The sequence below is a fragment of the Hemicordylus capensis genome, chromosome 1, assembly GCF_027244095.1.
Source record: "Hemicordylus capensis ecotype Gifberg chromosome 1, rHemCap1.1.pri, whole genome shotgun sequence".
Classification (NCBI taxonomy): Eukaryota; Metazoa; Chordata; class Lepidosauria; order Squamata; family Cordylidae; genus Hemicordylus; species Hemicordylus capensis.
In genome coordinates, this window is record NC_069657.1 from 333,699,118 (window position 1) to 333,723,211 (window position 24,094).

Sequence of the window (24,094 nt, forward strand, 5' to 3'; positions counted from 1 at the left end):
CTTGGCTGCTGTTTCAACGAAATTTTTTGAGCATTTTGTCTTTCATTTCGAACTCAAAACGAAACAGAAAATCCGTTTTGTGCACATCCTACTGTGGATATTTGGGTTTCAGATCTGGATTCTGTGCCAAAGTAAATCAAGCTTCTGTCACTGCATAACGTTATATAAATTAAGACATATTTGGGTTGGGGAGGGGATAAATTACTTTGGTCCTGCTTAGTTGCCTCTTTGCCTTCTGAGCAGGCGCGGCTCGTGAACTCTCCTCCGGGGGGGGTGGGGGCAGCGGGCAGCTTCTTTAAGGTAAACGGAGCCGGTGCTCCATACCGCCCAGCAGCCCCCATGGCAGGGAATCGCCTCCGCCACTCACCTGGCTCCCACGGAGGCAAGCCCCCGCCAGCAGCCAGGTGAGTGGCGGAGGTGATTCCCCGCCGCGGGGGCTGCTGGGCGGCATGGAGCACTGGCTCTGTTTACCTTAAAGAAGCCGCCCGCCAGCCCCCTGGAGGAGAGTTCATGAGCCGCGCCTGCTTCTGAGGTTTTGCTGGACATTGCCCACATACTTGCAAGCCAATATTCAAAGCCAGAGGGTCTAGAAACTTGCTTAGTTTAAACTCAGAGAGTGAAGAGTCTCAGGATACTTAGTTCTGTGCAGCCAGTGTGGTGTAGTGGTTAGCATGTCAGACAAGGGCCAGGGGGAGCAGGGTTCAAATCCCTGCTCAGCCGAGAAGCAGCCTTGACTGTCTCTCTCAGCCTAATTTTCCTCACAGGGTTCTTATGAGGGGGGAGTTATAAGTGGAGGGAGGAGAGAACTTTGTATCTCTCCCAGAGTTCCTTGGAGGATGGGTGGTCTAAAAAGGTAACAAATGAAGGAATAATAAATAAACCAATGGTGATATATCCACAGGAGGGCTGGCATGCATGTTTCATGAGAGTGGGCAATGCACAGAATAAGGATCAGTTAAACATTACTACTTTCATGTGGTGGGGCAGGCAATTAGAAGAATTGGTATTCTTCTAATTGAAATGGTAACAGGGAAACTAGCCCTCACATCCAAGTAAAATGGACTCTGAACTGATGTACTAGTAGAATTAAAGGAGTAAAGGGATCTTATTTCTTGCAGCTCCTATTAGAATGAAATACAGTAATTGCTTTATCCATGGATACAAACACAGTAAGCAATGCTAGCTTCTAAGTGATGTTGCGGGCAGAGCAAATCCAACCTACCAGTTTGGGATTATGGTCAGGGGTGCATGGTTATTACTGCCTGCCTTGAAATGCCTTTCATGCACCAATAATTAATACCTCATATTTACATGTCATTTCAAATCTGTACTTGGAGCAGGAACTGTCCGTTTATCCCAAATGGAAGGGACCTTGATCAAAGATCCTAAACTGGTCTACATAATCTCAAAGCTCTTCCCACCTACTACCACAATGAGACAATTTTGAGTGGAATGACAAAAATGAACAAAAGCCACCGCCACACCTCATACTGCTCGGTTACTAATGCCTGAGTGCTGCATATGACATGTTGTGCCCAGTACAAGTACCTCTATACTGCAAAAGTAGAAAATAGCAGTTGGCAAGCAGAACATGCATGAAGTTATGGTGCCTGGGGCAGGACTGACCAGTGTTGACAGGATGGAGGCGCAAGAAGGTAATCAGTCATGGGACAGAAATGTGCAAAGCTGTGGGAAAGAAAAGGCAGCCAATAGATCACAAAATCTTGGGTCTTTCCAGGCAGCAGTAAGCTGCAGGATGTGAAAAGCTTTTGTGCACATTCTAAGCCTGAGTGTACTCACCTTAAACACACTCATAGGGTTCTACCCAGGCTGTTCAGACATCCAGCAGGGACCTCGCACAATTTGTGCAGTGCCACCTACCAGCCAGCTCTTCCTTTCTGAGAAGAACTGAACCTTGTTCCCCATTCACCAGAAAAGCAGTAATGCAAAAGGGACTGATTCTTCCTAGAAAGCAAAAGCTGGCCAGCAGGTGATGCTGTGAAAATTGCATGATGTTCTTGTTGGACATCTGATGAGAGTGACTTCTCATTGGGAAGGAGGACATAAGCCTGCATGAGTGTGTTAACAGTGAGTAAACTCACACTTAGAATTTGTGTGAAAGCTTTTCACATTCTGTTGTTTACTACTGTCTGGAAAGAACCACAGAGAAGGCAAATGTGGGAATAACAGTGGGTAAAATGGGACCAGACTGACTCTTAATTGCCAGGAGACAAAATGTTGATATGGCAAAGGAGATGTAGGCACAGACTGGGAATCAGCTACCCACACAAACTTGTGCTCTGTACATAGTTTCCTGGAGTGGATTACTGGTTCATCTTGCGGGGTCAGGAACTGTTTTCCAGCCCCTGACAGATGGCTAATTTTGTCAGCTTGATGAATACAAGAGCAGCTCTGGTTTGATCAGCTGGATGCTTCTGGTAATGGTGAGCACTTCTTTGGGGATGAGCTCCTTTCCCAAACAGGCAATTGGCAGAGTCAACACAGACAATGCCCACCACTGTCACACACACAGACATGTGCAGACCAGTGTTGTTTGATTGCTCCTCTGAATTTAGGGTGAAAGTGTACAATGCATGAATCTGTTTAGTTAGGTATGCAACTTATTGTGCTTTTATTTATAAATGCAAAACACTTGTGCACTTAATCATGCATGTAACTTATTTAGAAAATAATAAGGGCTCAGGGCAGGGATTTTACTGATTTAAGAAAACCACGGCTCCCTATTGCAAAGTTCACATTTTAAATTGGAAGGGGGAAGGGAGGCAAAGACAGGAAAAACACAAATAATTAACCCACAAGGGGGTGGGATAGGTTTCTATTTCAGTTCTTGGTTTCTTAGTAGGCAGCCTTGAGGATTTTCTTTCAGTGCCTTGTGTAGAAAAATGCACGTGCAAGGTTATCCCCCTACCATTTTACTTACATCACTTAAATAGCGTTCCATCCACTTAATTATGTCAATACCTCGCACTGTGTCTTCAAATATATCAATCTACAAGAAAGTGAAAAAACATTAGCATGATTTCTTTGTCTTTGACAATAGCTAGGCAGTAACTATATCTATCATTTCAAGATGCCTTGTTCTTAAATGTCCCTTCATTTTATATCCCAAAGGTTTTGATATATACATGTGTGCTAACAATACTCTTTCTTCTCTGTCTATAGGGAGCAGTCAGTAAATTTCTGCAGCTTGGTCTGTCCTTTGACAACTGCACAAGCTTGCTCTGTCCTGCACCTGAGAAGGAATCTTCAGGGTCTGCATATACCTTTCCCCCTTCCTGACATCTGAAGAACTGTTGGGGCTTGGGGTTAAGAGAGGAGGCTTTTACTATGCTTTTGCCATCGCCATGGGATGAATACAATGATGCAGGGTCAGTTTCAGCTCTCACATGTGTCACATTAGTACCATAAGTCAGTTCAGACAATACTGCTCAACAATATTCCCTGTAACAGGAATTCCCAGATGTTGTTGACTACAACTCCCATTACTCCCAGCCAAAGGCCATTGCAGTTATAGTCAACAACACTTGGGAATCCCTGTTACAGGGAACACTGCTGCCCAACTAGCCCACCCAAACATGCAATGAACCATGTGCACACACATCTTCCTCCCAACCAAGTGTGTCATCCTGCTGCTACATAATCACACAGATGGTAGAACATCCTAACTGCCCCTCATCACATGATTTAACTAATATTTTAAAGTCATATGTAAACTGTATGGTGGGGGTGGCTTGCACAGCCTTTGGCCATTGTGGCTGGGGATGATGGGAGCTGTAGTCCAACAAAATCTGGGGACCTAAGGTTGGGAACCCCTGGTTTTGATGACGACGTGAGCTGTAGCAAGCTTTGGGCTCCTTCTTTTCATGCACGGAGGAAGGAGACTGAGGTCTTCTCCTTTTGGTTCTGAATAAGCTGTAGTTTTAAGGGTGGTTTTGGGTGGGGGAAGTGGACAAGTACCCACTCAGAAAAGTAACTGCCCCCCCAACTGCCCCCACCATTTCTGTTTCAGAATTCTAATATGTGGGACACAGCTCACCAATCCAGAAATGTATTATGCCCCTTCTGTGACTCCCCTCAATTTTTTTATCTCTTGCCACAAATACGAATATGACAAATATTTATATACTGCTTTTCAACAAAAGTTCCCAAAGCGGTTTACATAGATAGATATAAATAAGTAAATAAATAAATTTTTAAAATGGCTCCACTGTGTATTTTCCTGTTATGTCTGAACTCAGAATAAACCACAATTTCCTAACTGTGGTTAGTTCAAACAAACCTGGATCAAATCATATTTGCTAACAAGCCATCACACACACAGGGGCTGTGCTGGGGGGTGGGTTGGGGTGGGGTGGGCAGTGCCGACAGCTGCACCAGCCGGCCAAGACCCTTACTACATCTCTTGCTGGGCCCCCCTAGAACTGTATGTGTTTCTGGCTCACCACAGCTCATTCACTATCACCCAAACTGTGGTTTAAATTACTGTGTCTGAACTGATCTATTGAATCCCTTGAGCAACTCTCAGTCTTGTGGCTCCTCATAAGGTCATTGTAGGGATCATTTAACTACAAAGTGATACTGCTAACTAAAAGTGCCATAGAAAGAGTTTACTCAAAGGCTTATCAGGATAACCTCTTTCCTTAAGAACTGCAATACATTCACTTAAAATGGATATGGGAACTTTAGTATATACAGCTTAAACCATAGGTGGCATAAATTGTTGCTGGGGATGATGGGTGCTGTAGTCCTACAACAGTTGGAGAGCCTCAGGTGAGTCTCCCCTGACTTGAACCTTTTCAGCAGTGGGGCCACACTTATGGGACACCTTCCTTGAGGGGATTCAGTAGACCAGGGATTCTCAACCTTGGGCCACTAGATGTTATTGGACTTCAGCTCCCATAATCCCCAGCCCCAATGGCCTTTGGTTGGGGATTATGGGATTTGAAGTCCATCAACATCTGGGGACCCAAGGTTGAGAACTAGGGCATTAGACCACTACACTCATATTTTAAACAAGCTGTGAAGACCCAGCTGTTTCAGCTGGCTTTTCATTGCAATTTTTGACTGAGAAAATCTTGCAAGCTGGCTTCATAGTATTTTATTCTGCTGCTGGTTCTTTTATTGTCTGTGCTTTTTCTTGTGATTGGATTTATTGTGAGTCAATTTGAATACATGTATTTTATTTATTTATTTATTACATTTATATCCTGCTCTTCCTTCAAGGAGCCCAGAACGGTGTACATGGTTATGTTTATCCTCACAACAATCCTGCGAAGTAGGTTAGGCTGAGAGAGACATGACTGGCCCAGAGTCACCCAGTGAGTTTCATGGCTGAATGGGGATTTGAACTCGGGTCTTCCTGGTCCTAGTCCAACACCCTAACCACTACACCACACAGCTATAAATGTGTTTTAAATTAATAAATAATAAACAATTAAGCCAGGGAATTAGGCAAGGACATTAAGCAGAAGGAAAATAAACATTCAACCTATGAATGACTTATTTCATACATTCTTCCTTCCCTGTTCTCCATTGGTTTAATTTGTTGCAATTGGTTCCTGAAGAAGGGAGTACTTACTGCAGTCTGAAATCCATTTACAAACAAGAAGTTCACAAATTTCATGACCTCCACAGCTGTGTCCACAGAATAGGTTATAAAGACTTTACCTAGGAAAGATGATCATTTCAATATGTTGAGTCAAAATAGGCAGGAAACAAAGCGCTCTGATTTTTTTCTCAGCAAATTTGTCCCTAGTAGACCATAAGCTTGATCTTGTCTTATGTATAATGAAACTGAGCTGCCTTGGTGGCCTTGTGATCATGCAAAGCACCTCCATCAAAAATCTTGGGGTTATTTTTTAATTTGCACCACATCCTGTTCCAGGCAGAAGCACAAAGACATATTCAATACAAAAGTGTTGCTCCGTCTCCTTTACTTGTTTACTTTTATATTACTGCCTAATGGTTCTAATAACAGAATACATGCGTATTAATAATAATATCATGATTTGGAGGAATAAGCCACTGACAAGTCACTTATTCCTCTGGACTAGGTATCCTGATCCATCTGTCTGATCCCCAAATAAATATATGGTGCCCAGTGCTTTGAAATGTATACCATTGTGCATGTGAAATGGGTGAGATCAAACCCCATAACAATAGGTAGACCCAGTCCTATAAGCTGTTGAGCTGATGCAGCACTAGAATTACCATGATGGGCTTGAAGGAGACCATTGTGTAGTGCAGGTGTGGTTCCACACATGGTGATCCTGCCAAGAGACTGGACCAGAAATCTTCTTCCTGTTCTTTCCAACCCAATGAGTTTTCAAAACAGTTTTCAAAACTTGTAAAAAAAATAATAAACTGACAAACACTTACGCAGCTCTTCTGGCAAATTACTAGTCCTCAGTGCTCCCCTGACTGCAAAATTACTCAGTGGTCTAGGGATAGCAGCTGGACATGGAGGGTTGTTAACTTGAGGGCACCTATACATATCATCGTAAGCACCATATGCTTGTGATGTCGCTTGTCCATCAAGTAATTGGTTCTGTAACTGGCCACTAGGAAGAAAATGAAAGACTGTCTGTAAGATATTAGAAGTGTAGGATTCTAAAAAGGACACATGTCAAAGATCTGTTTTTTAATAAAAAGAAAATTATTTTTGCAAAAAAGACCCTTAGCAATGGGAGAGATAATTAAAAGAAAAAGCAAACAAAAATATTCTGATGGTTTAACACATGGCCAAAGGGGCGTGTCATGAAATTCTTGAGAAAAGTGAGGCTCAAACCATATATGCAGATGGTAGAGTTAATTGTTTAAACCCAGATCAAATGCAACCAGACTCCACACAATTTTTCAACTTTTGACATCTTTAAGAACACAGCTCTGGTCCACAGATCACAGACGCCCCCAAGTTCCTTTGTGTCTCTCTCCCATTCACTTCAATGGGGAAACAGCTCTGCATATACATCCCTTTGTACAGTCCACCAGCCCTATCCTGTCCAATTTGGCTGTAAGGAGCCAGGATGAGGGAATGAAATGAAGTAGGTGAGTCTGGGAAGCTGAGAAAGGTAAACAGGGAGCAAGATGGGAAGCAACCAAGTGGAGCTGGAGTGCATGAACAATACACAGGATCTGTTTTGCATGGAACAAGTGTGGGCAGGAAAAAGAAATCTGAGAGCATGGATGAGCAGTGATCAATGATGTAAAGGGGATGTGAAACAAGGAAAGCAACTAATGAAGCCACTTGGGTCTCAGATGTATGCTGCTTGCAAAAGAGTTGTCCCTCTTGCTCTGGCTCACAGATTAACATTCAAGCCCAGGTTCTGTTTTGAGATCACCTGAATCCCATAACACCTCATAGCTAGACACAGAACATCTACCCATTCCAGAGTGCAATATGGGCAGCAAACATATCCCAGGAAGCTATATAGAAATATCTAATCCCATTCAGAGCCAGGGAACTACAGAGCCAGGGACTGGGCTATGCTACAAATTCACATAAGCACAGTAGAACTGTGACAGAAAGTGACAAAAAGCCATTTCAGACAGACAGAGGACAGTTTGCACAATAGCCTTATTCTCATCTCCCTAGTTTCCTAAAATAGTAGGCAACTCTAGAGGATGACAAGAGCAAAAATCCTTAGTAATAGTTTCACAAATTAGGACAAGGAAGTGATTTTGGCTGTCATGAAGCCTCCTTGAGATATGCGGAATCACAACAACCTCACTCCAAACTTACTAGTATCTCTGAAGTTCTGCAGAGGAGGTCTCTCTCTGGGGAAGCCATTCTTCATTGCACTTGGGAGAATAAGGACTGGAATAATTTGGGATTATTTGCCGAGCAGGATGGACGACTCTTACACAAGGGCCAGGAATAGGGAGCTGTAGTTGAGGTGGCTGAATGACATGTCGGTAAGGTGCTTGCCCACCTAAGAATAAAAGAAAAGACAACGTAAGCCTAGTTAAGGGACCTTTTGTACACAGTAAGGCAGTTCACACGACCATGAACTGTGTAGGACAAGCACCCTACCCAGTTTCAGCAGCTGTGTGCACTCCCAATTTTTGGTCATGTGTGAGTTAAAACGCTAGATCAAAGGAGCAGGAAGTGATCATATGGGAGGCAGGCACAGGCTCTGATAGGGTTTTCTCCTAGCTTGCTAATATGCTGGGTAAAAGTGCTGGGCCAGACAACGCCATCGGAGCCTGCGCCTGCCTCCCACATGATCACTTTCCCCTCCTCCGATCTAGCTTTTAACTCACACATGTCCAAAAACCAGGAGCACACATAACTCACAAAGTTGGGTAGGACACTAGTTTAGGGTAGGACAATAGTTCAAGAATAGCCCTACTACATGATGAGGACATTCACACAATCAAAATCTGTGTTCTACCCAGGTTTGGGAGCTGTGTAATGCAACCAAAGTTAAGTGTTTCTAAATTCCGTTGATTTCAATAGCAGAGATACATGTATTTGCTTAACCATTCTACTTAAATCAATGGGACTTTAAAATGTTTTGCTTTGGCTGTATTGTGCCTTACAGCTCTCATAGTTTTATGGCAGTTTTATATTTTAAAGGGCATGACCCAGTCAAGTTAATATTTTCCAGTTCAATAGATTCCAGGGGGAAAGAGATGTAATGCAATCCTATGCATATGCTAACTTGATCCCTGCTAACTTGGCAAAGAGGCACCTTTTAATGTGGTGATTCTCTTTATTTAGCAGGGGGAGAGTAACTGGCCCTATCCACCCCCAGCACGGTACCTCCAGTGACTATTGCTGGTGTCTATCTTATGTTTCTTTTTAGATTGTGAGCCCTTTAGGGACAGGGAACCATCTTATTTATTTGTTATTTCTCTGTGTAAACCGCCCTGAGCCATTTTTGGCAGGGCAGTATAGAAAATAAATAAATAAATAAATAAATAAATAAATAAATAAATAAATAAATAAATATTGAGAAGTAAGTTCCACTGGGTCCGTCCGTCCTTCCTTCCTTCCTTCCTTCCGGGATCATGCATGCCCTAAAAATATTACAAGACTCATAAAAATTAAAGATCAGGGAATGCTACATTGCCAATGCCATAACAGTTTACTGGGAGTAAGGACAGGTTTACTCCCCACCCCCTTCCAGCAATCACATATCTGTGATTTTGATACCAAGAATCTCCTTATAGCAGTAACATTATTTCCAAAGAATGACTATTGAGACACTGCCTTTGAAATGCAACAGCAAGTATGTTATGAATATCAGAGAGTAGGTGCTCACAGCTAGATTACTGCCTGGGAGCACAGCATATTAGATTGTTTCTGTCGAGAGGGTAGGCATTAGAATACACTAAGTGCAAAACCCTATTGTGAGTGATGATTGCTCGGTAATCACTGCAAACGGGAAATCTGTCAGGAAGCAATTTTATGCCTCGCTGTAGATGGTGGGAATTTAGCAAGCAAATAGTGTCTCCACTTCTGAACAAATCATCTGGTTATTATTATTATTATTATTAATTATTATTATTAATAATAATTTATTTTGTGAGGGGAGCCTTAAAATATGGCTCAAATTACACAATGGTTCCTGATTTAAAGAAAGCTTTGTTAGCAGTGCTATTAAACCAGAACATGTTAAAGGGAGTGGGAAGAAATGAGAGGGGCAATATGAATGTATGTCCGATTTAACGATTGACTTTTGGTTTTCAAGTTCTAGATTTCCCTAGTTAGAACTGAAATTAAAATGGTCATGTCTGCACTGCAGACTAGTTATCTGGTGTGATTTTTTGCTTAAATTTCCAGCATACCCACAGAAGATCCCCTGTATCTGACTCCACACATACTGGAGGCTTAGGATATAGTGTGCCTTCCATTATCCTCCGAAGTACTGTTCATAGCTTTTCAAATACATTGTATGAATTTACTACTGTGTAATTTTCAAACTGCAGTTGTACAAATTGCATCTTCTGTTATTTCTTATTGTGGAGATTGTCATCTAGTGAATCTGAAGCAGTGAGAAAGAGGAGCATGTATTGAATGCCTAGGCTGGGATTGCTTATAGCTAGAAGTGACATGCTGTAGGAAACCAGAAGCTGCAGAGGTGAAAAACTGAGTGGGGCAGCAAGAGAGGACCAGAAATGGGCAAAGCAACCTGTTGGACAGCAGCCCTTTGAAACCCTCTACCCTTGGATGCCTGAAAAAGCCATGAGACCCTGAGACAAGATAAGGCATAGAAGCAAACTAGACATGGCTTCAAACACATTGTTTGGCCTTTTGTTTTTTCTAAAGAGCAGCCATGATCTGGATTAGAACTCAACAGGGTTGAAGAGCCACTTTATCAGTATGCTCTTCAGCAAAAGACAGATGGAAAATATCAACTTTATCTCACCCATGTCATTGTTTCAATGAAGATGTTAAGCCCAGTAACAAAAAAACAGATACAGCTTTCACCCACATAAAAGAAAAATAAATTACAATACTTGCATAAATACAAGTCTGCATCACCCCAAGGAGAGGAGAGCTGGTCTTGTAGTAGCAAGCATGACTTGTCCCCTTAGCTAAGCAGAGTCTGCCCTGGCTGCATATGAATGGGAGACTTGATTTGTGAGAACTTTAAGAGATCGTATTCTCCTCAGGGGATGGAGCCACTCTGGGAAGAGCAGGTTTCAAATTCCCTCCCTGGCTTCTCCAAGATAGGGCTGAGAGAGATTCCTGCCCGCAACCTTGGCAAAGCCACTGCCACTCTGTTAAGACAATACTGAGCTAGATAAACCAATGGCCTGACTCAGTACATGGCAGCTTCCTATGTTCCTATGAACATCTAGCATAGTTTTGGGTGTGGCTAAGAAGAACATAAGAACAGCCCTGCAGATCAGGCCCAAGGCCCATCTAGTCCAGCACTCTGTTTCCCACAGGACCACCAGGTGCCTCTGAGAAGCCCACAGGCAAGAGGTGAGGGCATGCCCTTTTTCCTGCTGTTGCTCCCTTGCAACTGGTATTTAGAAGCATCTTGCCTCTGAGACTGAAGGTGGTCTATAGCTACCAGACTAGCCGCCATTGATAGCCCCCCACTATCTCTGGTAAAAGATAGAGGTTTTGCACTGCAGACCCCTCCTCCACTGGGAAGCGTTGCACAGACCCAAAGGAGCTTTTGACACTCCATGTATCAGAGCCTAGCCACGTGTGTGGACAGGTGAAACACTGGGTGTGGGGACAGATCTTTATTCCCTTTCAAAATTCCTGGATGTGGGCTGTCGCTGTGCCATATGCAGATCAGCCACCACGGGGAATCATGAGAGAGGAGAGACCCAATATCCAGTGACCCCAGGAAAGCGGGGTCACTGCTTTGGGGCACAAGCAAGGGTGCACATGTCCACATAGGTGGGCAGGCTGGCATGGGGAACGCCGTGACAGCATCTGGTAGTCACCAAGACAGGGAAAGCAGTTGCTGCGATAACCTTCCCCTTATGGCCTGACAGTCTTGTGTTTTGTTGTCACACATTAGTAGAGATTCTGCACGACATATCGGTGCACACAGACAGTTCTTCTCGAGAGCTGTGAGCGGGTGTCCCCATGGCCAAACACTCTCATGAGAGAGCAGTCTGCTCGGGATCAGTGTCCATCGTCATTACAAATGTCGAATTGCTCCTTTCACTGGAGAAATGCTGATCCTGTTGCCCAGCCCTTCTCACAAGTAAGCCTAGGGAGTGCATACGTCCCCAAAGGGAAAGGAACTGGGTTCTCCTTCCGCAACTTTTAAAAGCAAAAAGTAGAATTTGACTGTCCAAGAATCCCTAGGTGTGGCTGCCTTTTAAACCCGAGCCTGGGAAACTCTCTCTCTCCCCAGCAAATGTTCCAATTCTGGCGCTTTAATGGGGTGACCTGCTTATGTTGCCACCTGGAGTGTTTGTGCTTCTGAACACACATCAGTCATTTTATGCTCGGGGAGCAAAGCACTTACTTCCTGTCCTGTCATACCATTCCCTTCCCCCCCTGCTTGTCAGGAGTGGAGAAGCAAGGGACAGAATGAGAAGAGGCAATGTCCCTGTGCTACTTTGCCGCTTGACAGGCTGACAAGTTTGGATGGGATGTGGCGGTTTCCCTGTTGTTGGGCAACTGCATAGCTGCATCGGAGACAGCAGGAACAGGGCTGGTGCTTGGAGAGATGGCCAGTGAGAAGCACCGCAGGTATGGAGCAGGCTCAATCCTGGGCGGGTCTGCACTGCCATCTCTATGATTATGGTTCCAAAAAATGCATGGAACCACAATTATGGTGCCATAGCGCTTTGGCAGTCAAACCTCAGGTCTCAGCGGTGAACCTGACTGCAAACCAAAAGTTCAAATTGGGAGTTTGGCAAGGCAAACCGCATGTCACTTTCAGCTCAAAACCGTGGTTGCATGAATCGGGACATAATGGAGTTCCAACCTCTGCCACGTTTAACTCCGGTTTCGTGTTATGCCTGAATTCAGCCCCAGTTAGGACAGATCCTTTTGGAGCTCCTCACAATCTGTTTTGAATTTCACTACCCTAAAGAAGTAGGGTAGTGAAGCTGAGCTTTAATGAGCTCACTGCCATAGCTAAGAACAGGAACATAAAAGTGTTGGCAACATATACTGGAAATAAGCTATATTAGCTATATGTACAGACATAACCCCTCTGATGAAATACAGTAGGAAGATCAACTGCAACAAAAGAAAGGGGTGTGGGTGTGCTTTTTAGCTTCCTCTTAGCTAAAAAGAGGAAGAAAATATATGGGGAGCTTGAAAAATTACATGGATTGCATCTCCATATATTACCTGGAATGTAGTATCTTGGATGCCACTGAGCCTGTGGGGAAGTATTAAGATGAGGCATTTGTGGAAATACAGGATATGGCTGAGGATCCATCTGTGGAAATTCTTTGGACATCAGAGGCCTTGGAAGGTCCTGCAGGTTAAATACAGATGTAAGGGGTAATGGAGGTTCTAGCTGCCTGATGCCCATAACATCCAGAGGCTGAGAGTCATATCCTGCATCATCGGTTCGCTGATCTAGTGGTCTGTTATCCAGGGGTTGACTTGATTTTGCATTTCCTTGACTTTCACCAAGTGAATTTTGGGGAATGTCAGATGTAACCCTCTGCAAACTATTACAATTGTGTCCCATGTCAGCAGAACCAACTGATGGTTGAGACCTGAACAACTTGCTTGTTCTGTCTATAGGTAAAGGATGAAGCTCTGATGAGGTGGCTGCTTCACTGGATGGGCCAGAAATAATTGGCCTTCTAGAATCTGGGCATCTTTGGAGATTGTGGTCATACTTTTCCAGCACTGCATTATGATAATTTACATGGTTAAGGTGCTTGTAAAAACATGATTGCCCAACCAATGAATGAGATGACATCTGATGTGGAGAAGACCCCAAGTTTTCTATATTTTCACCAGAAGGCTTCAAAGCCTCTTCCAATGAGTGTTCTGGGAACGGGGACCAGTTTCCTGTTTCATCAATTTCAACTGGTATGCTTCGAGCCACAGGGGTGCCTAAAAATGGGAAAGAAGTTCACTGTAAGGCACAATCTCATGATTTGTTATATTTTATATCTACTATTTGCATGATTGATGACTAGACAGCCAAAGGATCATCACAATTATTATGTATTTTATTATCACAGTTTGAATAGGGTTTTTTTGCGGGGGGGGGGGAATAACTGTATAATAGTGGTACAAAAGGACTAACCTTTTAGAGAGTTCATTTCTGTGGAAATATATACCAACAGCAAATGGCAACTGGGGGAAAAGTAAAATCAAGGATAACATTATTATCACTGAAGATCACAGCAATAATTCAAGAAAAACCAAACAACTTCTATTACACTCAAATCTTTTCATAAAGTATACAGGAAAATGAGTATTTTCTCAACAGTATCCTTTTTAGGTGGTATTTAATTCAGCATTCTTTCAAGCAGTCACAACAGGAGACTGGTGATCTTGAAGGTAATCAGGCTTTCTTTAACTGTATCCCTAGATATGGTACATAAATGGCACATTAGGCAATCTTTCTGAGCAGTCATCAGAGGACTACTAACTTGAGGAAGCACTGAGCTCATGTGCATTCCACCATCAGCTGCTGTGGACAGTAGGATAGAGAACAATCCAACCAAATCTGAGAACTTGTGAGTCCTACTGATTATAACAGGGGAGAGTTAAGCAAGTGCTTAACTCTACTGGAGAGATCTATAGGACATAAATCGTGCCCATGAATGATAAATGGGAAATTATGCTACAGTAAAATGTGACATGTTATGGCTAATTTAGGTTAGCTGAGATGCTATACAAAAGCAAGTGATATCAGTGCTCTGTACCAAATACAAATGCAGATCTACTACTAAATATTATACACTGAAACGTTAGCTAAACATTACACACAAGTGCATCAAAGAAATCCCAACAACCTTTGTTTTAGAAGAGGGAAATTGCTTTGGGAATTGATTGAGAGTGGCAACGGAGTAGCAGGCAGTGTGCATCTGTGATGGAAGGGTGCCCTTAACCCTTTTCTTCTCATCACATATCTGCTCCAAATTGTATCCTCAAAGCTGATCTGCTCCACAGCATTCAGAACACTTCTTTATTCCCGGAGACATGCATTTGGAACCTTGAAGGTGAGGAGGAAAGCAAGGTGATTTGGAGCAAAGAAGTGACGGGGAGGAAAAGGTTAACTGCCTCCCTGCACACCATGGTGGTCCCAATCCAGGTGGGAGCCAGTGTTCTCGCTAAGGCGTGTGCACATGTGCACGCTCACAAGTTTTTTGATGTCCGCTCAGTTAATTTTAGATCCCTCTCAGGTTGAATCAGGAAGGCCCCACTCTGAATGAATGTGTGCACACATTGCTTTGATACTGCCGCCCAGAACAAAACTGATTCTGCACATAGATGAGAAAAATTAGAGAGCACACTGGTGGGAGCCCCATGCCAGTTAATTGTTTAAAAAGAGATGCTGTTAAGCATATCTTGTGATGATGTAACATTTTCAGGGCATTTGTTTTAGCTGTATTTATTTGATATTGCAATGGCCTACAGCTGAGCATATTAAATATTGACTGACTGATGGCGTAACATGTAGTTTGTCCCTCAGCTCTTTGGTTGTTTGGTCAGATTTCATTCTTCACTAGGTAGTTCTCCATATCAATGCTATTTTTATAGAATAACATGTATTTTTATTTTCAGATGTTATAATTATAGATTGCTGATAAAGCCAGACACCGTAACCGCACAGCTATAATAAAACTTTTTAAAATGTATCTATCCAGAGTAAATGCAAACAAGAATGTAGTAGGAAAGAGTAAAAAGAGATCGGAAAGTTGACCAGCCATCACAACAAGAGATAGCATTGCTGGGTGTGGCTCCATAACCCATGGTTTGGGTCCACTGCCAAATGTGAAACACAACTACCATATGTTACCGGGGGCTTTTACGCACAGCAGGTTTTACCTCGAGTTTACGGGGAGGCTTTACTGCGAACTTGAAATTGTCCTAAAAAACCGACACAAATAGTGGATTTTTTTAACCCCAGATATAAATCAGGTTACACTCTAATGCACAGTGAAAAACCCGAATTGTGCGTGAACTGCTCCCCAATAACTTGCAGGGACTTCAGGGTAAATCTAGCCGATATGTGAACGCACCCCCTCCATTCCATAGGAGATGTGAGTAAAAGGGCTTCAAAATACCCGGGTGAAAAGCTTCCAGGAGGCAAGTCCTGGAAGAAGAAAAAACTTCACACATCAGACACACTCAAGTATAACCATAGAAAGAAACAGCTCAGTGGCAGAGTGCCTGCTTTGCTTGTAAACTGGTTTAGGCTTCTTTGACAGAGGTCTTACAGGCTCTACTATCCAAGATCTCTTCACTCAGGATGTCAGAGACTAACCATAAAACTCTATCGTTGCCACAGCTTGGAAAGGCCACAGTCCAAGAAATCTCTACACCAATCCTATCTAGTTCTTTGCTGTGTATGAATTCAGTTGATCTGGATATCTTAGAGTAGGGGTTGTCAACCCTGAGTCCCCAGATGATGGACCACAACTCCCATCAGTTACTATGGCCAAAGGCAGGGAGTGATGGGATTTGTAGTCCAACAACATCTGGGGACACAAGATTGAGAACCTTTGCCTTAGATCCTGGCATTCTGATATCTTTCTCTCTCTCTCTGGTTAAAATGGGTTCTATCTGGGAAGGAATTAATAAAAATTTCATAATGCAAGAGTTTCATTTCCAAAATACTGTTCCTGAGTGTTTATAACAACCCATTTTTACAACAATATCATTTTTTAAATGGCCATTCTGGACTGTTCCAATATGGCTTTTCAGTCTTCCCAAACAGAAGACATTTAACAGTTTTAGTGAACCTGCTGTATAAACAAGTGCATTTTGCACTTTTTCTCTGGTGCAGTGGTTAAAGTGTAGGACTGGGGAGACCCGAGTTCAAATCCTCATAGGGTTGTTGTGAGGACAAACATAACCATGAATATAAATGTAATAAATAAATAAATAGATAGATAAATAAATAAATAAATAAATAAATGTTTTTAAACTTTCACAGGCCTTGGTGTAATACTTCAGAATTGATAGTTAATAAATGATGTTTCTTACAAAGTAAAGAAAAGCCTCTTATAAGTTAGGGCAGAGCATTGTACTATATGTTCTTAGGTAGTCCAAGATATACTACAGTAATTAGGTTATTTTTAATTTTAATTTTAATCAGTCAATTAATCACTCAAACACACATGCACAGCAAAAAAGTTGATTCTTCTTCTCTCCATCCTGCTTTTCAGTTAATCAGTATAGAATCAGTCTGTTGATTATTCATGGCTCCCACCTCACACAAAATATATTTATTTCCCAATTCACATACACATACCAAATAGGCATGCTCAAGATAAATTAATATGGGTCAGTTAGTTACCCCATAACTATACTCATTATGAAAACTTTCATCTTTCATCTTCTCTGATTGGGAGGGGCAGGGGCTTTGGGAAGATGAGAAAAATACAGAAAACGTAAAGATTTGGGATAGACAGAAAGCTGAGAAGACACACAGTGGGGAGCATTTGGGCAGATGGAATAGGGGAAATGGAGAGGAGGATTTGAAGTAGATGAGAAGTTGGGAAATATAAGAAAAAGAACTGGGGTGGATAGGTCTGGAAAGTATGTGGAAAGAGGGGATTTGAGGCAGAGGGGTGCTGGGCAGGAAGAAAAATGTAGTGAGAGAGTCTGGGTTAGATGGAGTGCTGGGAAGAGAAGATTTAGGATGGATACACAGAATCTTTTGAAAACTCATAAAATGATTAATTCAGTCTAGAAAACTTGGAGAGAAGCGCTCTCTCTCGCTCTCTCTCCCTCCCTCTGTCTCTCTCCAAAGATCTCAACTTGGAGTTGCTCTTCAGCCATGGGGGACAATTAACATGTAAAAGAAAATTGAAGGAGGAGAAGAGATCCTTTCTGATGAATGGCCATTTGGGGCTCTTCTCTCAACTGACAATCAGAAAGCATTGCAGCTTTTACATGGCCCCAGGTAACTGAGAAGCAGAGGCGTAACTAGGGAAAACGGCGCCTGGGGCAAGCACTGAAATGGCCCCCCCTGCGCCCCCCCAACATACTACATTATACTTAGGTTTTTCCTCACAAGCGCCCGCCGCCGCTGCCGCCAAGCCACGCCACTGACTGGCCTCCAGGCGCCAGCAAAGCAATGGGGGGGGCGTGGGCGGCGCGGAAGGGACCGTTTGTGGGGGAGGGGGCACCGACACACTCCCTTGACTGCTGCAGCGCTGCTGCACTGAGCAGGAAACATTTGTATTAACAATTTTTTTTAAAAAAAAATTTAAAATTTTTTTTTTTTGTCATGGCGGCGCCCCCCACGTGACCAGAAAAGATGGCGCCCGGGGCACATGCCCCCCCGCCCCCCTATAGTTACGCCTCTGCTGAGAAGGCAGGTTGCGAAAGTGAGCGAGCGAGCGAGCGAGCGTCAGAGTGTGTGTGTGTGTGTGTGTGTGTGTGTGTGTGTGAGATACCCCTTGAAGTCTTGGATGATGTTTGGTGCATTATTGTTGTGTCTCTGGGTGTGTGGATAAAATATCCTGTTTTACTACTTTGTAAACAACGATTTAGGACAGAAATCTGAACTAGCAACTTCTGATTTGACCTTGTACTTCTCTGACTGAGTAAGCAAATCTATAAAGCTGTGTTTCTGACAAGTGAATTTTTTGTTTCTCCATTCTGACCTGTGTAGCTCTCTGGTCCAAAAGTCCATGCATTTAATTTGAGGAAGCACATGTTCTTGCCAAGTTTGGAAGCATAATATTGTGTTCCAGTACAGTTGATTTGATGAGTCCCTTCAAGCCTTGCTCATTCTGCAGTTGCATAATGGGGAAAGTTCAATATAACACTGAAACAAATCCAATTTAACTTCTTCAGTTTCTGCAGAAGAAAACCACTGAGAATTGTTTGCACATATCAAGAGTCCTGTGCATTTCAACTTTAATAACCACATCTTCAGAAATAATCTGTTCAAATGTATTTGCCTCTGGAGCAACTCATAAGGGTGTGCTAAAATCCACCACTAAATAAAAATACGTAGAAAATATGCTGACAAGGTTCGAAGACTTTTACATACACCTTATATTATCTATGCAACATGACAGAGTCTTGGCCATCCCATCTTGGTCATATTGCCCGCCACTGCAGCAGATTTTCCAGACAGGAGGTGTCCATATTCCACCTGGATCACATTCACTGCCCCCGCTCCATTTCCAGCCAACAGGTTCATGGAGGGGGTGGGGAACCGCTGACACAAGGAACTCTTTATCTTTTAAAAAAATTCTCAGTGCTTTTGTCAAATGTGCAACAACTTTCTCCTTTGTGCAAGCAGAAGCACCAAACATGTGGGCCGTGAGACCAATGGGATCAAAAGCCAAGGACGAAATGAAACGGAGCAGAAATACATTAGATTTTATATATATATATATATATATATATATATATATATATATATATATATATATATATATATATAGGGGGGGGAATGGCTTTACATATCAGATTCCAGAGACAATATGGTTGCAGAGGGGGTGGGGATCCGCTGACACGACAAACACAAAAACATTTCTAGGTTCTTTTGTGCAACAATTCTCTCCTTTGAGCAAGCAGAAGCACCAAACACGTGGGATGTGAGACCAATGGGATCAAAAGCCAAGGATGAAAGCAGAAATGAAATGGAGTGGAAATACATTAGATTTTTTTTAAAAATCAGCTTTATATATCAAATTCCAGAGACAAATGTGACCAAAACCTAGGGCTGAAGGCAGAAATTAAAAACCAAGCTGCAACAATATATATATATTAAAAATAGTGTGGCTTTACATATCAAGAGAGCCTCGATCTGCCAAATGAGCCAGCAAATCCATAGCATGAATGTGTCAAAAAAAAAAAAAGTCTTAATGAAAAACATGAGCGATCAAAATCAAAAGCTGAAAGCAGATGAGAAATGAGTTGCACCCTTGCACCATTATGGGTTGCACCCTTGCACAAGAACTTGCACTGAAAATTTAAAAAAAAATTTTTTTACATGAGCAGCAACATTATTTCAGGAATGGGTGGAAAGAGGCTATAAAAACTGGCAAATCCAAGTGAACTGTCTAGACCATACCATGTTGCAACACATCAAACATGGGGCAAGCCTCTGTACAACGGAAAAACACAGCACTTTCCTGCAACAGTTTTACAATGTTATAGGGCCAAAATGCATTAATAAAACCCGAATCAAGGCATCGGAAATATGGATGGCACCCTGGTGACAGCCCAGCGACTGCAATGCCACAACATGAGAAATGTGGAGGGGTGCTTAACGGACATGTAGCGAAACTGTTGCAGCCTATAATCTGGAAAATGCCTGGGTGACCTAAGGCCAGCTATCATTCAACCTAAACAACCTCACAAGGTTGTTGTGAGGATAAAATGGGCTGTGTGCACACTACCTGGAGCTTCTTGGAGGTAGGGCAGGGTAAACACATAAGGCAGCAGGGGTGGGGGACAGGGACCTCTTATAGTGCCAGTTAGCTGTTGTGGAAAACAGAGGAGGAATCTACAGTCTTCCATTCCCCAGACTTTTGCTTTCAAATCTCACAGCACTGATCCTCTGTACATATGCACAGATCCTTGCAGGCAACTGTGCACATGAGAAGTGTGCATGGAACTGCACACAAAGATTAGGGGAAGCATATCTTAATTACTGGCTAGTTCAGCAAGCCTTAAGAATAAACATTAGCCATGTATGCATACTTGCACAATGTTCCAGAAATGTACAGTAGTTTCCTTTAAAAAAAAAATCTTGTTTTTTCCATTTGTTTTATAACAATGTGCTTTCATAACAGAAAGCAATTATAAAATCAAAGCAAGCAATAAACAATATGCGCTATTGCACTTTGCAGTCTCCCTCTTAAGCCTGTGACCATGTTTGTGGGTTCAAAATCTTAAAACAGGGAACAGACCTGAATTTCAGTGATCATGATTATCAAGCTAAGAAAGTTATGGAGGGGGACTTAAAAATTACATGTTTCTGGGCAAAATGTGTGCCGTATTAGGAATGTCCTTGGCAATGCTTAATTTCTAGAAAAAGATGCCAGACCACTAGTGTGACTGGAAACAACACCCCCTCATCTGGAAGCACTTCCTTCTAATCTGTGGGGACTCTGTAACTACTCAGCGGTGAGAGAAATGCATCCTCTACTTCTCCAGATCACTTTCCTCTCTTCCAGGGCTCTTCCCTCTATAGTCATATATTCCAGGACTAAGTCCCAATATGGAAAACTGATGTCAGAGCTGAGCCTTCACAAGTCCGGGCACTAGTTTAGCCCTGTCATTCAGCAAGGCATGGGTTGATAGCAGGGGCTGTGGGAATATTTTGACGATGGAGACTTTGCGGACCGGAAGTTAGCAGGACCAAGAGCATTATTCCATTAAGTAATAGCTGTTAGGTAACTTCCTGACAATATCTGAACCACTGTGAAAGACTCAAGAGTCCTCCTTGCAACTGAGCAAACAACTGTTGGGGTGTCTAGTACAGGATTGTCACTTCTTTGTGTCTAGTACAGGATTGTCACTCACTTTTTATGCGCGGGGGGGCGGGGCTCAGACAATATCATCATCCATCCGTTGTTAGCCTTTACTTTTCCCACACTTAAATTGTCACATTGCCTATTGGAGTTTTTCTGACTTTTGTGAAAACGGTAGTGCAGCTGCACAAAGACTATACACATGGACGTTTTTTAGCGCGACTGCTGTGTTTTTACCTAGGTGATAGCCTTTATGGATAATGGCTTTTAATTAGATACTGTTTTAATAGTTTGATGGTTTTTAATAGTTTAAACATTTTAAATTTTAAATTGTCATAATGTGTTAACCTTTTAATTTGTTGTTCTTATTGTATTGTTGTAAACCGCCCAGAGACTTGCGTTTTGGGCAGTATACAAATATGTTAAATAAATAAATAAATAAATAAATAAATGCTTTCATAATGCCTGAACAGGGCTGGGGTGGCAAATGAAAGTAAGGCAAAGGCAGTGGCCTGAAGAGCCAGACACATAGGGAAACAATGGCTGGTCAATACACAGACCGGAAGAAGGACAGTCAAGGTGAAAGTAGAACTGCATACTACTGTACTCCTGCCTGTGGCTTCCAGCGGCATCATGTGGGTGACTGTGCGAAACAGGATGCTGGACTAGATGGGCCTTGGGCCTGATCCAGCGGGGCTGTTCTTATGTACTAGCAGGAATAAGTGAGCAGACAAGGGACATTTGGAGGGTTGAGGACTGTGAGTGAGAGAAACAGGGGATGTAGGGTCAGTAGGCTTCTGTCAGTTATGGCATCTGCTTTTATTGCAGCATGAGCCCTTTTCCAACCTTTTGCTCATGTGTAAATTAGATGGCAGGGAATGGGACTGCATTTGCTGGCCCTGCACCAACCAGACCTCATGTGTTTGGCTGAGGGTCTGAAAGGGGCTTCTATATACATAAACTTTATATACTTAGAGGCCCCTTTCAGACTTTAGCTGATCATATGGAGAGCTGGTATGAGAAAAGGGGCCATGGGGAGGCTGGTGGCAGGGACAATGTGTGTGATCTCTCTTCTATGTGTGAGCAGAAAGTCTGCAATTCAAAGGGGGCAATAAGGGCTGAGAAGCAGCACGTGTGTGTGGTTGTGAAGGGAGAGTGAATTTCATGCACTGCTCTGAATTAATCATATTAAGAAAGAGAAAATCAAGTATGCAGTACACCGCTCTGGGCTCCTTGGAGGAAGAGCGGGATATAAATGTAATAATAATAATAATAACAACAACAACAACAACAACAACAACAGGACTCAGGGTCTTCAGTTGAGCAACCAGGGCTAGACAGCAAAGTTACTGGAAGAAATGTCGCTTAACCGAAAAAAATATACGAAAAATGCCAACAAGGAAATAATGATCTGCTATTACAGGTCTAGTCCAACTAGAAGAGGTTATTTAAAAAGAATGTACCAAATTTGGAAAGAGAAGCATCCAGACACAGAAATAACAGAACAAAGGCTAGCAGACCAGAGAAGATTCATAATAAGAAATAAAGTATTCACAGAAGTTGAGCTGGAAGAACTGCAAAGAGCAACACAGGCTCAAGATATGTAAGAAGAATTACCACTAACTGAAGCAGATGCTCAGGCGCAGGTGGAGGAGGTGTTAGAAATAGAGGATACCACTGTTGCTGAACTGTTTCAAAATCAAAACCAGGCAACCTCCCCTTTACCTTCACCTCAAAAACCCGAATGCCATTTAACAGAAAAGCAACAAGAACTAAAGCAAAAAATAACTGAGCACATGAACCAAACAACCACCAGCGTTCGACTTCCAGCTCTAAAAACAGTTGCCAAAAAACAACTTGCTCAGGCATTAAAAGATGTCAATGCTGCACTTGCAGAAATAACAACCAATAATTTGCAAGAAACAAACCAACTAATATACAGTGCAGCAACAATAACAACACAAGAGCTCGGATATAAGATCAATGGACCTGTAAAAAAAGAAAGCAGTACATCACCTAAATGGAAGATTAGATTAGAAAATAAAATCTCCAGGCTTAGATCAGATGCTAGTAAATTGAAAGATATGAAAGACAAGAAGCTGAAGAATGAAAACACCAAACAGTATCAGATCCAAAAATACCACCTAGATTCAAGGAAAATTAGAGAAGTCCTGGAAATAATAAAGCAGCAAATAACAGCAGTGTCAAAGAAGATTAGCAGATATGAAGCCAGAACTACACAACACAGGCAGAATCTCCAATTCCAGTTGAATCAGAGACGTTTCTACCAAAGCATAGAAGGAGAAACTACAAGAAACATAGAAACACCAAATCAAGAAGAAACAGTGCAATTCTGGGGGAAATTATGGGACAATCCAATAGATTATAATAAAAAAGCAGGCTGGGTGAAAGAGGTCGAAAAATGTAACCAACAAATGCAAGATCTAATAATAACACCAGAATTAATAAGTGAAAGAGCAAAGAAAATTAAAAATTGGACTGCTCCAGGCGACGATGAACTGCATGGCTTTTGGCTTAAACACCTAAGAAGCCTTCATAAACAACTATCAAAACAGTTCAATCACATTTTGCAAGGAGGTGATATTAAACAATGGCTAACAACTGGGAAAACTCATCTCAACATGAAAGACCCAGCAAAAGGTGCAGTTCCAAGTAATTATGGACCGATAACCTGTCTGCCAACCATGTTCAAATTATTAACTGGAATAATAGCAGATGAAGTGCCACAACACTTATTAACTAACAAAAAGCTTCCAGTTGAACAGAAAGGAAATTGCCCCAACACCAGAGGCACAAAAGTCCAGCTGCTGATTGACAAAATGATTTTAGAAAATTGCAAGAGAAGAAAAACCAATCTAAGTGTTGCATGGATTGACGACAAGAAAATGTTTAGAAACAACTGGTGTCAGCAAAAACATTCAGATATTTATTAAAAAAGCAAAAAGCATGTGGAGTACACAGTTAACAATCAATGGCGAGACAC

General features: G+C 42.3%; 1 protein-coding gene across 5 annotated transcripts in view; it reads right to left on the reverse strand.

The window, feature by feature from the left end:
* TRAF3IP2 (TRAF3 interacting protein 2) overlaps positions 1-24,094 on the reverse strand; it is a 55,187-nt gene that overhangs the window by 20,867 nt on the left and 10,226 nt on the right. For 2 of the 5 annotated variants that reach the window (XM_053305936.1, XM_053306117.1), the window contains exons 2-9: positions 18,262-18,390; positions 14,437-14,636; positions 13,722-13,771; positions 12,803-13,525; positions 7,763-7,952; positions 6,400-6,581; positions 5,600-5,688; positions 2,942-3,010 (exon numbers count right to left, since the gene is read on the reverse strand). In XM_053305936.1, coding sequence (XP_053161911.1) covers positions 2,942-3,010; positions 5,600-5,688; positions 6,400-6,581; positions 7,763-7,952; positions 12,803-13,525; positions 13,722-13,771; positions 14,437-14,546 — 1,413 coding nt within the window. In that variant the 5' untranslated portion in view covers positions 14,547-14,636; positions 18,262-18,390. The remainder of the gene's footprint in view (positions 1-2,941; positions 3,011-5,599; positions 5,689-6,399; positions 6,582-7,762; positions 7,953-12,802; positions 13,526-13,721; positions 13,772-14,436; positions 14,637-18,261; positions 18,391-24,094) is intronic. The other 3 variants (XM_053306024.1, XM_053306195.1, XM_053306265.1) reach the window with 3 other exon arrangements.